This window comes from Octopus bimaculoides, chromosome 4, assembly GCF_046866305.1.
Source record: "Octopus bimaculoides isolate indiv1 chromosome 4, ASM4686630v1, whole genome shotgun sequence".
NCBI classification, from domain to species: domain Eukaryota; kingdom Metazoa; phylum Mollusca; class Cephalopoda; order Octopoda; family Octopodidae; genus Octopus; species Octopus bimaculoides.
Window position 1 is genome coordinate 120,588,628 of NC_142931.1, and position 16,240 is coordinate 120,604,867.

General features: G+C 35.0%; 1 protein-coding gene across 2 annotated transcripts in view; it reads right to left on the reverse strand.

The window, feature by feature from the left end:
• Nucleotides 1–1,230: 1,230 nt before the first annotated feature.
• LOC106874859 (uncharacterized protein F13E9.13, mitochondrial) overlaps nucleotides 1,231–16,240 on the reverse strand; it is a 139,816-nt gene continuing 124,806 nt past the window's right edge. Inside the window, exon 7 of one of the 2 annotated variants that reach the window (XM_089351267.1) lies at nucleotides 1,231–1,396. In XM_089351267.1, coding sequence (XP_089207393.1) covers nucleotides 1,389–1,396 — 8 coding nt within the window. In that variant the 3' untranslated portion in view covers nucleotides 1,231–1,388. Of the gene's footprint in view, nucleotides 1,397–7,882; nucleotides 7,921–16,240 lie in introns of those variants that run through there. The other variant, XM_089351266.1, reaches the window with a different exon arrangement.

Genomic DNA, 16,240 nt, shown 5'->3' on the forward strand with positions numbered 1-16,240 from the left:
ATATATATGTATGTATGTATGTATGTATGTATGTATGTATGTATGTATGTAAGACCTGCCTGAAGATTTCTCTCTGTCCAGCATAGCTCTCCAGGTCAACGGAGCACACAGGCACTTCACCACGACAAGGTACTTGTTGAATTGCCCGTTGACTACACAGTAGTTCTTCTGCCCTTCTTCCACAAGGTGTCCAACAATCACCCTCCTCGCCAAGCAAGCTTGATGGGGTTGCCAGTTTAGTTGCCAACAACCTGACCATGCGACAGGTTGTACTGGCTTACATGTTAACCCAGTACAACTAGACAGGTCAAAGGGTAGGAGACAGAGAAAACCTCAACAACAATAAATCAAAGCGTCGGCAGCAGGGCATGTATTTAGTTATCAGCAGGATCTAACAGATCAGATTCCTGGCTTTGAACTAGCAGGATTTCATGCAGTGGATCTTGAATACAAAACAATGGATGAGACCCTTATATTCCTAGTTAGATGGAAACTGCAGTACCACATGGAGCAGCGCCCTGTGACTCCTATAGTATGCACAACTAAAACCCCTATGGGGCATCCTATGGGACGACCTAGATCAGATCAGATCAGAGATATGTATGTATGTATGTGTGGAGGCGCAATGGCCCAGTGGTTAGGGCAGCGGACTCACGGTTATAGGATCGCGGTTTCGATTCCCAGACAGGGCGTTGTGAGTGTTTATTGAGCGAAAACACCTAAAGCTCCACAAGGCTCCGGCAGGGGATGGTGGTGAACCCTGCTGGACTCCTCCACCACAACTTTCTCTCACTCTTACTTTCTGTTTCTGTTGTACCTGTATTTCAAAGGGTCAGCCTTGTCACACTGTGTCACGCTGAATATCCCCGAGAACTACGTTAAGGGTACACGTGCCTGTGGAGTGCTCAGCCACTTGCACGTTAATTTCACGAGCAGGCTGTTCCGTTGATCGAATCAACTGGAACCATCGAAGTCGTAAGCGATGGCGTGCCAACAACATGTATGTATGTATGTATGTATGTATGTATACAACAGGTATTTTTCAGTTTCTGTCTACTAAATCCACTCACAAAACTTTGGTCAGCTTGGGGCTACAGAAGACACTTGCTCAAAACTTTAAAAACCATGTGGTTGCAAAGTATGCCTTTTAATCACACAGCCATGCTTGCACCTATATTTAGATTTCACTTTTTTTTTTTCTAATAATTCATAAAACTTATAAGTACTTACACATGATCAGTCATGGGTATCAAATAGGAAAATAAAATACTCATTCCATTTTGATTTCTTCTGTTCATTAATAAGCATCATGAGTTCTATCCATTTGGCCAGGCTGAAGAGAAGCAATCTGATCAGTTACTATTAATGTGTTGTGTCTGTGAGTCAGTTCAGTTAGCTGTAAATAATCACAAGGTAAGAAACAACTCATTCAACATTCATTAATGAATCACAAGCTTGTACATTTGTAGAGTTATGTTTTAAAGTTGTTTTTTTTTTCAGCATTTTTATTCTGTGATGTAAATTTTAAGAAAATCATAAGCATCGACCAAGTAAATCTACAGTACACAAGGTACACATATACATGTCTATATACATACATACATGTCTATATACATACATGCATACATACATACATACATACATACATATATATATATGCATGTATGTATCTATCTATCTGTGTGTGTGTGTCTTTGTGTCTGTGTTTGTCTCCCACCACCGTCTGACAACTGGTGTTGGTGTGTTTATGTCCCCATAGCTTAGTGATTTGACAAAAGACTCTGATAAATACTAAGCTTTAAAAAAAAGACCCGGGGGTTGATTTGTTTGACTAAAAACCCATCAAGGCAGCTCCCCAGCATGGCCGGCATCCAGCTGTAGAAACTCTGCCAGATCAGATTGGAGCCTGGTGCAGCCATCTGGTTCACCAGTCCTCAGTCAAATCGTCCAACCCATGCTAGCATGGAAAGTGGATGTTAAACAATGCTGCTGCTGCTGATATATATATATATATATATATATATATATATATATATATATATATATATATATATATATATATATATATATATATATATATATGTGGTGAACTTTCCTGTCATAGGTAACAAATGTGGGTTCAGCAATTTCTTGCTATTTCTTCCTGAACAACTTTCAACTTTCACAGATGATTTGTTTATGGTGATCAAATGTTTGTGCTGTACATTAGCTCACTCCTGCCATCAATTCACATTGCCTACCCATATTTCAATCCACCTCTATCTCATCAATCATTTTTATCACTCTACTGCTCCCCACTTCACATGTTTTATGTATAAGAAGTTGCATTGGACATGCTATATGTTCTTCCATCACTCTTTCTTTTCCAGACTTACCTACTACTAACCCTTCTGTGTACCTCTGTTACTATCAATCCCTCTTGCTTCTCCTCTACTACTATCTCCCCCCTCTCTCTCTATCTCTCTCTTTCTACTAGTATACTCTTACTCTCTACATACACCTATGCTGGTTCTTCTTTGGTCATCGCTCTCTCACTTCTATTCACCTTCATTCTCTGCAACACAGTCTTGAGCTAATAAACACTTCACAAAGTGGTGAGATCTCTTTAAATTTATAAGGTACAAGACAACTTTGCATTCAGTATAACTTGTAAAGAGGTTTGTGAACAAGTAAAATTAATATGCAGTTGTGGGGTCCCCTACGTTTTGTTGAAGATATGACAACTTCTCTCTTGTGCTGGTGCCACAAAAAATAGCACTCGATATACTCTGTGAAATGGTTGATGCTAGGAAGAGTATCTGACCATAGAAACCCAGCAAAAATTAAAACATGCATCCTTTGACCCAGATAGGATAGAAGTAACTCTAAATATGAACTTGCTTGGCTCATAAAGACCCATTCAACCTATGCTAGCATGGAAAGTGGATGTAAGACAATGACAATGACCATAATGATATAAAAATTGTATGTATATACATCATCATCATCATTGTCGTCGTCGTCATCATCATTATTATCATCATTATCATCAATGGTTTGTTTTAACATCCACTTTCCTATGCTTGCACGAGCCAGATGGAATGCACTGAGGTAGATTTTCTGCAGCCAAATGCTCTCCCTGTTGCCAACTCTCATTTCCAAGCAAGGCTATCATTTTCCCATGGCCAGACATTTTCATGGAAGACTGGAAACAATGGACATAGATTGTAGATTGTGATACTTGTTTAAAATTACTGTGTGATGTCAAGCCAAGGAGATACACACACACACACACACATTTCAATTGTCCAGTAGCAAATTTTCCACTCAGATTGACTAGAGAATGTTTAAGTGAGTAAAATCTTATTATAACTTCATTTTTTGCTATTCTAATATAAGATTTTGATTGTGAGCTATCATTCAATTCCACCTTGTATATCAAGGATGACAAAACAATTTCCATTAAATGGATAGTTACTAATATTTCTACAATTACACTTGCTTGACATGTTTTGCATGAGTTGAATAAATAGAGCTGCTGAATTGCAACTTTAAGAAACTTTAATAGAATTTCTATTTTATGCTATGTTTTCTACTAAAATGAAGTGAGACTAACTCATTGGCTATAGATTGAAGTTAAAATTTGGGTTATACCATAGGATTTTCCTATTTCTATTTCTACATTTAAAAGATATTGATCAAGGTACATATACTATCCTATCTGAAAAATCTGCTTTGACTAAATACTTCATTATAGAAAATGTGAACTGTGATGACATACACCTTGTAACATCGGAGGTGATATTTGGTGGATAAGTAGAACCCTTATTGATATAACATAATCACTTAGTGGACTCATGACAAAGGAAAAAAAAAAATTTAGCACCTGAATATAATGTAATGTCAAAAAAGTTGATTTATTTCTGAACATCAACAGTTATATCTTTTTTAAATATGTCTACATTATCATCATCTATATTTCCTAAGAGAAATAATCCATCATCTCAATAAATATCTCTATCCAACATTGGGAGCTTTTTCATGCAATGAATTCGAATCATTTTAACCAATTATTTCATACACTTCTGCCCCATCAAAAGTTCTCATAACTATGTCTTTCCATAGTTTTAAACCTTAGGCTATATTTTCAAAAACCTTTCTAGCATGTACAAGGGTCTTAATATCTGAATTGATAATGGATGTCATGGTATTAGTGAAAGCTAATGCTTAAAGTAGTAGTGGCTTGGTAGAAGAGGGATAAAAATACACATCAACCTGAAAGAATATATGATTCTTTTTATCACTGATGCTATCAAATTCTTCAATAACTGATAAACTATTGTTCCATAAGTGAGTTTCATTATTTCCCTATTCCTAAAGATAATAGAATAATGGACTTCGTTACTACCTATACCTGTTTTTTTTTGCAGAGTTGATTAACCTACACTTAGGGGTAGGCTAGCAAAATTACACTTATGATCCTTAAATGTAGTATATGATGGACAGAGGTGGGAGCAAAGCTTGCATTCTATTATCTATTTAAATTATGGATGCAACCTCCTTGGTTTCTAGATTACTAAATCTGCAAGTGCATGAGATTTTTTTGTCTATATTAGTAATGCTATTAGATAATAGTCTTCTGTAAAAATTTTTTATCTAAACTGTAGAGGCTATCTGTCTTATCAGAATGGACTTACATTCAGGTTGCTCTTTACATGGCTCTGGAATTTGTAATAAAATTTTTTGAATGTAATGTTTCTTGTTAGACTGAAAAAAATCCTTTTGAAATAATTCTAGTCATTAATTTAAAGGTGGACTTCTGTGCATCTTAAATCCATATTTATTATCACTATCTGTATAAAATTTTCCACTATCAAACAAAAATGCTTGCCATCTCATTCTTCTTATGAAGCCTTCTGTTTTCTCAAAAAATTCTTGTTTCCTCCTGCAGAGGACACAAGAATGTTCTTTATTTTAAAATATAATGAATATTATTCCATATTTAGCAGTTTAATTCAGTCATACTACAGAGCTTTACACTAAGAAAGGAATGGTAGCTTTCAGTGTAAACATTTGAATCAAAACGTTCCAATGTAGACAAAGAAGACAAAGAGTGTACTCAAATATTCAGTTTGTATGTGTGTATGCATGTGCCTGTGTGTGTGTGTAGGGAGGGGCATGCACATGCATTGTAAGCATGTTGAATAGTTTATTCTGAGTGAATTTGAGTTTAAGATTTTTCTAAATTTCTAAGTCCTAGAAGAATTTCAATTTCACACACTGAAGGATATTTTACCAATCACAGTATTAATATGTTAGAATATGGTGGATTAACTCACAAGATCTTTCCTTTTGTGTTTTCTTATAAGACAGTGGGATTTAACTGCTACACAAAAGAATACTAAATCTCTATAATAACACTCTATAATCTCTATGATAGTTTTAAGGAAACCATTAAATATCATAAGCACACAGCCTAATAAAAGAAACCAAAGAAGAAAAGCCATGCAGTTTGATGTACCACGTTTAATCAATGTTAGGATTTCAATTGGAAAAATAGTCTTTCTTTATAAAACTGCAATTTCCTCCTGGGTATAAATACAGAAAAAACAAATCTTCCACTCAAATTCACTCAAAATAAACTTAAATTTCATCAAGAAACTATCACCAAATAACAATAAAAATAATGAATAATTCAAATTTCAAAATACAGATAACAATAACACCTCAAAAATACTACTTCTATTTGTCTAGTCAATAGTAATTATCTAGAAAAGTTGTTATATAAACAGCTACTGTCACATATGACATTAATCAGAGCATCATAGATTACATTGGATTGACAGCAAATCAATTTAAGATTGAATATTATCAACATAATTACACTCTTAGAACCTTGTAATAATGATTTGACATTAGCCTAGCAACACATGTCTGGGTTTTGAAAAATAATGATTTAAACTGAAATATTAGTTGGCATATTTTAGACAAAGAAATAACTTATACATAAACTAATTCATTCTGCAGATTATGTATTTTTGAGAAAATCTAAAATTTGAAATATAATACTAAAACATCGAATAAGCATACCAAACTAATTAATCTTCAAGCTTACATATGCAGAAACAGTTTTGGCATTAGGTTAACCACCCATTAACAACTACTTTTCATAATATATGTATATAAGTGATACATCCATAATAGATTTAACATTCTTCCTATAACGGTTTATTTACATAAAATTGGATCAAAATATTTTTTTAAACTATACATTAATTATTGTCAGACATTTAACATGCACACACACACACACGCTCTCTATGACTGTAAACCATCCCATAAGTCAGTAACTAATAATGACTAGCATTTAAACAAAACCTAATTACTGAATTATTATCAATTTTTAAAAAAATAATAAATTATACCTTAATATATGAAGGTGAAACCACAACATCTATGCCACATTACCTGACAGGTCATGTCATGATGACACTTCATATTGTAATGTCTAGATATTAATGTGTGTGTGTGTGTGTGTGTGTGTGTGTGTGTGTGTGTGTGTGTGTGTGTGTGTGTGTGTGTGTGTGTGCTTAAATGAGTATTTATACACAGTCATATGAAGTGTGACATTAACAGTTTTGCATTTAAACCAGCTACATCAAGCACATATATGCTCCCTGCTTTAAATCCAAACCACTAGATTCAGCCACTCACTTCTACCCGACAATGCCATTCTAAAAATAAGGAGTTATTGCATCAACATCTTGAAGCTACAAAAAAGTGCATGATTAATTCAAAACAATGTGTATAAATAAGCATTGCATTCGACAGAATAATCCAAATGCTAAAGGATTAACTTATGGGTCATGACTTTGTGTTTCAGTTCATGCATGGACTCAGGGAAAGGCTATTTTCTTCTTATCTCAAAATATCTACCAGGAAAATAGGTGGTCAGTTTGTTTATCTGTGAAAGTTCACCTGTCTAAATTAAGTAGACACTTTACAAAACCACAAAATTAGACTATGAATTCATTAATAACTACCTGTTTTGCCCAAATGGTTTTACATTTTTTTATCAACTAATCCAGAAACTAATTTTCCTTTGCAATATATACCTACACATAAAGAGATGCCTACACACACTTAGGCATAAAGATGAGGAGAGAAATAAAGATGAGAAAAGAGAGAGAAGGGAACAGTCACCTAGACCAGTAATTCTCAACCAGGTTCCATATGGCCCTCCGGGTTCTATATAAGATTTTGTTATTAAAAATTATGTGCAATAAATTGATTATACTTCTACAATGCACAATATATTTTAACAATGTTTTTTATGCAATTCTTAATACAAAAGTATAATAGAATTTTTAAAAACATTGAATGACTATGAGGATGCACCTGAGAAAATAGGAATCAAAGGGATTCATAGGCAAAAAAAATGGTTGAGGACCACTGATCTAGATATTTCATTCAATTATACTAATTTTTCAGGGACTCAAGAACTGACATTTTTGAACAGTTGTACTTCTTTACAGAAATACAAAGTTGTATGAAGATCTAGATTACAACATTAGCACATTATGCAATCTCTTTGCATAGTGGATAATTGAAAAATCTTTATCCTGTTTTTTTACTCCTTTTCTCTCAATATCCTTCAAACATACTACGGTAAAAAAAAAAGTGAAATGTGAGAATAGGTTAGAATAGGTTAGTGTACTATGAATGAAAGAAATAGCTACCCTTATCAGCACAGATCCATACAATTCTCCCTCTCTTTCAAAAACACAGACACAATAGGCACAGCGTGGCTGTGTGGTAAGTAGGTTGCTTCCCAACCATATGGTTTCGGGTTCATTTTCACTGCATGGCACCTTGGGGATGTGTCTTCTACTATAACCTTGAGTCGACCAAAGCCTTTTCAGTGGATTTGGTAGACGGAAACTGAAAGAAGTCCATTGTACATATATATATATATATATATATATATATGTATATATTTGTGTGTGTGTGTCTGTGCTTGTCCCCCGACCATCACTTGACAACCAATGTCCCTGTAACTTAGCGGTTCAGCAAAAGTGACCAATAGAATAAGTACTAGGCTTACAAAGAATAAGTCTTGGGGTCAATTTGTTCAACTAAAGGTGGTACTCCAGCATGGCTGCAGTCAAATGACTGAAACAAGTAAATGACTGAAATGACTGTAAATAACAATGACAGCTCATATCAAGGAAACAATTTTATATCTCATCTTCTCAAGTCTTGGTCAACTCACAATTAAAATGATCAAACTTGCTACAATGCCAGGGTCACACAATGACTGATGATCTTTTTTATTTTAGCAACCCCCACATGTCTAACACAACAAAAACTGCATTCAAAAGACTATCCTTGTTCATGGTCAGAAAACATTAGCTCAGATCAGATATTGACCATCTATAAAGTTCAGCTCAAACCCACAGTAAAGAACTGCTCATATATCTAGAACAGTGCTACTACTGTGCAAACAAACATCCTCACCAGACCCATAAGAAGGCCATGTGATTTGGTAACAAAGATTCACTTACTTATATATTGGTTTCATATTTTGGCACAAAGCCAGCAGTTTCAGGGGAGAGGGTAAGTTGATCACACTGGCACCAGTGTTCATCTGATATTTAATTTATCAAACCCAAAAGGATGAAAGGCGAAGTAGATCTTGACAGAATTTGAACTCAGAACATAAAGACAGATGAAATGTCACTAAGCATTTTGCTAACAGTTTTGCCAGCTTACTACCTTTCACTCACTTATATATTACAACCTGTCTCCACAGTATTTTATTGCAGCTACACTAGTTTTTACTCTTTTTCTTCTAAGCTTGCTAGCTACATATCTCCACCAGGCCAACCCAACACACCTGTTTCTTCTCTTCTTATTAATCTATACAGTGTCTCACTCCTTCCATCTCTCACATGTCTTGCACTAACTGCTTTTCTCAATCCTTTCTTAAAGAATGTCAGCCTACTGGGATTTTCTGGCAGACACCAACTTGCAGATGATCAGACTAGAAACACCAACTATTTCCATATCTCTTGTTTCAAAGGGTCTATACTGCCTTTTTTATGGTTTAGTACCATAAAAATAATAATATTTGGTACACTTTACAGTTTGGATGGTGCACTTAGTTTTGGAATAGTGATGCATTACAATTTTATACAAGTTTACTAATTCCTAAAATAAAAATAAAATTTAAATAACTCAGTTGTTGAGACTATAATTATTAAGAAAACTAGATTTAAATTCCTTAAAAAGAAAAGAAAAAAAATGACCTGAATTGAATTAGTCAAAGGTCAATACTTTCAGGGTCAGAATACCTAGGTAAAAATTTAGCAATCAAATCTCTATGTCACAGTCTAACAAAAAAGTAGAATGAAACCAAAAAATAAAGTAGAAATAAAAGAAAAATAAAGAGAAAAAAATCTGTATGTGTAAGGATTAAAAGGGGATTTTCAGACTGACTGTGCAGATATAAGTAATAAACATGAAAGTTGATATTGCCAAAGGGTTTATGATGGTAATTACATCAAGTAATTGATAATTACATAGAGCTGGTGACAAAAGAGATGTGGGTTAGACTCCTGCTTGAGCTCTCAATTTTCATTCCATTTCATGTTTACTTTATGTATCTGCAAAGCACTCAGTTTTTTTAGAGGAATGTAAACATATTATTGTCATTGAATCCTAGACTACCCATCACCAAAACAAAATAAAATCTAACATCAATGAAAATAATGGTTAAATAAATAATAACGTAAATAGATATAATGTAACAATAATATGCCCACTGTATATTTGTCTGTCTTTATGTTCTGAGTTCAAATTCCGCCAAGGTTGACTTTGCCTTGCATCCTTTTGGGATCGATAAATTAAGTACCAGTTGCATACTGAAGTTGATCTAATCGACTGGCCTCATTCCCCCAAAATTTCGGGCCTTGTGCCTAGGGTAGAAAAGAATATGCTCTCTGTATTTGTGAGAAGCCATAGTGCCTGAGATAGATACCTATTTAAAATAAGCTTAATTTAAAAGTAATTCAAACTAAATAAAATTATAATACAGGAGTAGGGAACCCCTTGCAAGGGGTAAAATTTCACTAGCTAACAGCATTCCTTAAAACCCAGATGAAAAACAAACAGGAAAAAAAAATTGCTTAAGTCATAAAACCAAAACTCTTACTTAATATAAATTGTATACCTATGGATTTGTAAAATTAAAGATCCATTATCATTCTTAATACAGATCCTCTCCAACAGCTTCTAATGCACTTGCAATTCATCCTTGGTACTAAAAAGATTCCCCCACCTCCCTTCTAGTAGGTGAACAAAAGGACCAGTTGTATGAGGCCCTAGTGCAGGCTACCACTATAAATAGCAACTTTAATGGTTATGTCTGATAATAGCACATTTGGTATTCTTGTATGTATGGAGTTTATAGACCTAGGAACAAGAAGGTGCTTATTTACAGTGTTAAAAGCAAGTTTATTTTGAGAAACATATTATAACATATTTATGAGTTTATTTATCAAAACTTTCCATTGATTATATTGTTTCATTATAGAGTGATTTCCTTCATTATTTTCAATATAAGCATAAACATACTGGGCATGAGTACGATGGCTGTGTGGTAAGAATTTTGCTTTCCAACCACATGGTTCCAGGTTCAGTCCCAGTGTGCAGCACCTTAGGCAACTGTCTTCTACTACAGACCCATGCCTTGTGTGTGGATTTAGTAGATTGATGTATGTGTCTTTGTGTTTGTCCCCTCCACCTCGACCCACCACATTCACCAACACCACCACTTGACAACCAGTGTTGGTTTGTTTAAAGCCCTGTAACTTAGCAGTTCAGTAAGAGAGACCGAAACAGTAAGTACCCTACTTTAAAAAAATAAATACTGAGGTCAAGTTATTTGACTAAAATGAAACCCTTCAAGGCAGTACCCTAGCATGACCAAGATACCAAATGATCAAAAGGATGGATTTTGAATGACGGAAACTAGGCATGTGTAGTTGCTTATCTTATTTTGCTTTCACCAATAAACAAACTCTGACCTTTTGACTATTTGGGATATTTATATTTGTAACAAAAGAAAAGAAGAAAAGCATTCAATAAGGAAATTTAAAGAACAGAAATATTCAATAAATACCCTATTTGTGTATTTTGCATATGTTTTTAATATTGTGTCCCTGCAATGCATTTAGAATTTTTTTGAAGCAAATATGTTCTAATATGTTTCTGAAATAAAACTCCTCTTTAAACTATAAATAAAAGTCTTTTAATACAGTTTTTTTTTTTTTTTCCTAAACTACTTCAAAATTCTTTTGACATTATGGCATTTTGTATTCTGAGTATTTGGTCCTTCAAGCATTTGATATTCTAATTCATGGTCATTTGAAATTTGGTCTTCTCTCATTCAACCTTTGTGTTTTCAGGCTTCTGACCAGCACCCCTGTTTTTCAGGTTATTTCATCAGATCACAGGAAATAAATTAATGATTTATTTCATTGAGTTGCAGTTGAACAAAATCAGTGACTCGATTACAGTTAGTTTAATGAAAATTATAACATCAAAAAATAATCCATACTACTATAGCTATAGGGCCTGAAATTCTGCAGGGAGAGGGTTAGTCAACTACATTAACCTCAGTGCTCAAATAATCTTGTCACATTCTGTGTCATGTTGAGTCTCCCTGTGAACTACATTAAGGGTATGTGTGTCCTTGAAGTGCTCAGTCACTTGCATGTTAATTTCCTGAGCAGGCTGTTCTATTGATCAGACCAACTGGAACCTTCGTCGTTGTAACTGACAGGGTGCCATACCCAAATTTAAAATTATTACATATACATACGTATATACACATGTACATGTGAGTGAGTGTGTATCAGTCTCTCTGTCTATCTTACCAACTAACATTCTCCAGATCGCTTGTCTCTGTACATTCATAGTACAGAAGGATTTAACATGAAAGGAATTAAAACAGATTTCCTTTCTGTATGAACATGAATGAAAATTCTTCCTTTGACACTCCTGCCAATTTCCTAAACAAAAAAAAATAAATAGATAAAATAAAGTAAAAAGAAAGAAAAAGAAAAAAATCCTGGGAACTCCTTTAAAATTTCGTCATTGTAGGTCATCTCAGAAGTTTGTGATCCTTAATGTAACAATTCAATTCCACTTTTGATTTATCTACTTTAGATTTATCAGCATTTTAAATTTCTTCCTCTTTTCATTTCACTTGATTATAGTTGTTGTTGTTGTTATCATTATTGAAGGCAGAAAGCTGGCAGAATTGTTACTGTACTGAACAAAATGCTTAGCAGCATTTGTTCTGGCTTTTCATTCTGAGTTCAAATACTGCCAAGGTCTACTTTGCCTTTCATCCTTTCAGAGTCAATAAAATGTGTATCAGCTAAGTACTGCAGTGAATGATATTGAGTGACCTGCTTCTCCTAAAATTTCTGGTCTTGTGCCAAAAATTTGAAACCATCATCATCATTATTATTAAGACAGAATTGTTAGCCCACCGGCTGAAATGCTTAGCGGTATTTTGTCTGTCGCTATGTTCTGAGTTCAAATTCTGCTGGGGTTGACTTTGGCTTTCATCCTTTCGGGGTTGATGAAATAAGTACCAGTTATGCACTGGGGTTGGTGTAATCGACTTAATCCTTTCCCCAAAATTTGAGGCCTTGTGCTTCCAGTAGAAAGGATTATTATTAAGGCAGAATCATTAGCACGTCGAGCGAAATGCTTAGTGGTAGTTCATCTGTTTTTATGCTCTGAGCTCAAATTTCACCAGGGTCGACTTTGCCTTTCATCCTTTTAGGGTCAATAAAATAAGTAGCAGTTGAGTAATGGGGCTGATGTAATTGACTATACCCCTCCCCCAAATTTCAGGCCTTGTGCCTATAGTAGAAAGAATAATTATAATTATTATTATTGGCCGTTGCCAGTACCGCCTGACTGGCCCTCGTGCCGGTGGCACGTAAAAGCACCCACTATGCTCTCGGAGTGGTTGTCGTTAGGAAGGGCATCCAGCTGTAGAAACTCTGCCAAATCAGATTGGAGCTAGGTGTAGCCATCTGGTTCACCAGTCCTCAGTCAAATCGTCCAACCCATGCTAGCATGGAAAGCGGACATTAAACGATAATAATGATGATGATGATGATGATGATGATTAAAGGCAGTAAGGTGGCAGAATTGATAGCACACTGCACAAACTGCTTAGCAACATTTCATCTGTCTTTATGATCTGGGTTCCACTGAGGTCAACTTTGCCTTTCATCCCTTCAGGGTAGATAAAATAAGTACCAGTTGGGCACTGGGCAGGGGTCGATGTAAATGATTAATAATTTAATAAATTCTCAAAGACAAAATGATAGATAGCATATATATCATATTACTGTTAAGATGATGATGATGATGACATTGACAAAAATGATGATTGTGATGGTGATAAAGCAACTGGTGGTGATGATAATGACGATGATGGTGATGATGATGATGATGATGATGATGATGATGATGATGATGATCGTGGCACTTGTGGTGGTGAATGCTGATAGTGATGATGGCAGTATTGGTAGCTATGACTGTAATGATAGTGGTAGTGAGTGGCAGTAGAAATAGTAGTAGTAGCAGCAGCAGCAGTAGTGGTAATGGTGGTGGTAGTGGTAATGGTGCTGGTGGAAGTGCAGGTATTAATTATAGCAGTATTAGAAGCTATGACTGTAATAATGGTTTTGATGGTGATGGTGGTGGTAGTGGTGGTAGTGGTGGTTGTTGTTGTGGTGATAGTTCTGCTATGGTGATGGTGGTGGTAGATATGGTAATGGTTGTAGTGTTGGTGATTGTTGCAGTGGTACTGGTGGTTGTGGTCACTATAATGATGGTTGTGGTATTGGTGATGATGGTGGGGGTGTTGGTGATGGGCGTTGTCGTCTTTGTTGCATTGTTGGTGGTGGTGGTTGTTATGGTGGTGGTTGTTATGGTGGTGGTTGTTATGGTGGTGGTGATGTTAATGGTTGTGACTGTGGTGGTTGTGGTGTTGGTGATGGTTGTTGTGGTGGTGGTGTTAGTGGTTGTGGTAGTGGTGTGGTTGTTGTTGGTGATAGTGGTGATGATGGTGTTAAGTTAAAGAATCAAAGAAATTTCTGTATTTTCTTTTGTAGAATAATATCTAAGACTGACTCAAAAATATACAAGCTCTTATTTCTTCATTTTACAAAATCAAACATTTATTTTCCTACACAGTTTTTAAATTTAAATGTCTTATGACTGGTCAGTGGAGGCGCAATGGCCCAGTGGTTAGGGCAGCGGACTCGCGGTCATAGGATCGCAGTTTCGATTCCCAAACCGGGCGTTGTGAGTGTCTATTGAGCGAAAACACCTAAAGCTCCACGAGGCTCCGGCAGGGGATAGTGGCGAACCCTGCTGTACTCTTTCACCACAACTTGCTCTCACTCTTACTTCCTGTTTCAGTTGTGCCTATAATTCAAAGGGTCAGCCTTGTCACACTCTGTGTCACGCTGAATATCCCCGAGAACTACGTTAAGGGTACACGTGTCTGTGGAGTGCTCGGCCACTTGCATGTTAATTTCACGAGCAGGCTGTTCCGTTGATCGGATCAACTGGAACCCTCGACGTCGTAAGTGACGGAGTGCCAACAACAACAACAACAACAACATGACTGGTCAGTTATGATTAATTTTTCTTTCTTTTATTGTTTCTTTTTGCTTTGATTTTTCAGTTGATTACATTCAAAGACAAGAGCCGTTATGAAACATACATATATGTGTGCATGCATGTGTGTGTGTATGCATGTGTGTGTGTGTGTGTGCGCATGTGTATGTGTGTATGTGCATAAGTGTGTGTATACCTGTGTCTGTGTCTAACTGAATGTCATGCACAAGTGAAACTGAACTGGGTGCATCTGAAGGAAAGAAAAGAAGAATGAAACAGAGACAGAAAGAGAGAGAGAGGAGAATAAGAGAGACACACACACACACACACACATCATACAAGATGTTGAGTCACTGGCTCAGTAACGTATTTATGACTTCAGTTAGTACGAAAACATTGGTTGCTTGTTTGCTTGCTTTCTTGGAAAATGTCTGACCCTGTGGAAGAAAGAGGTCTACCTACACCTTTAAACAATTAGATATTGATTTCTCTTAATTGAGCAGCACAAGACTTATTTTAGTGAAGGATGGGATCTGTGCAATTAATTGATTCACTAAAATATGTATTACTAATAATATTGATTTATTACATAAGCATATGAGGATTAGTATAGTTGCACCCCCCCCCCCCCCCCTGTACACAAATGCTACTTAATTCATTGAATTCAGAAGAATGAAAAATATAAAGCACTTGCTGTTTCTCTGTTCACACAATTCTTTTATGCTATGCATAACAAATGAATATATATATATATATATATATATATATATATATATATATATATATATACATGATGGACTCTCCCATCGCATATGACATATGAGCTTTTTGTCAAACGGCCTGAACAAATGATATGTTTATAGTGATCAAATGTTTGGGCTGTACATTGCTCACCCTCTCCATCAAAATCGATGTTGTCTGAACAGGTGCACAGTGTATCACGTGTCTGGTGCTGAAGCGATAACAAAGCAATGTGAGATGAAGTGTTTCGTTCAAGAACACAACACATCACCTAGTCTAGGAATTGAAATCACAATCTTGCGATTGTGAGTGCAACATCCTAACCACTAGACCATGTGCTCACACGTGTATGTATATATATATATATATATATATATATATATATATATATATATATATATATATATATATATATATATATATATATATATATATATATATATATATATATATATATATATATATATATATATATATATATATATATATATATATATATATATATATATATAGTTTTAGGGAAAATAACCAATTTTCAAGAACTCATCGATGAAAATCCACTATCTATAAGGCTCAATTTAATTTTAATTTTTTATAAATTGATTTTAATTGAGTTTTTTACCTGTAATTTTGGATTTTGTCCCTAATATTATTATTATATATATATATATATATATATATATATATATATATGGGTGGGTGGGTGTGTATGTGTGTGTGTGTACGCTTTATAAAAAAGCAGCAGAAATATCACAAAAATTGTTACTCAAAGTTTCACATTCCTGCTTGTTGGACAGTTTTGTTT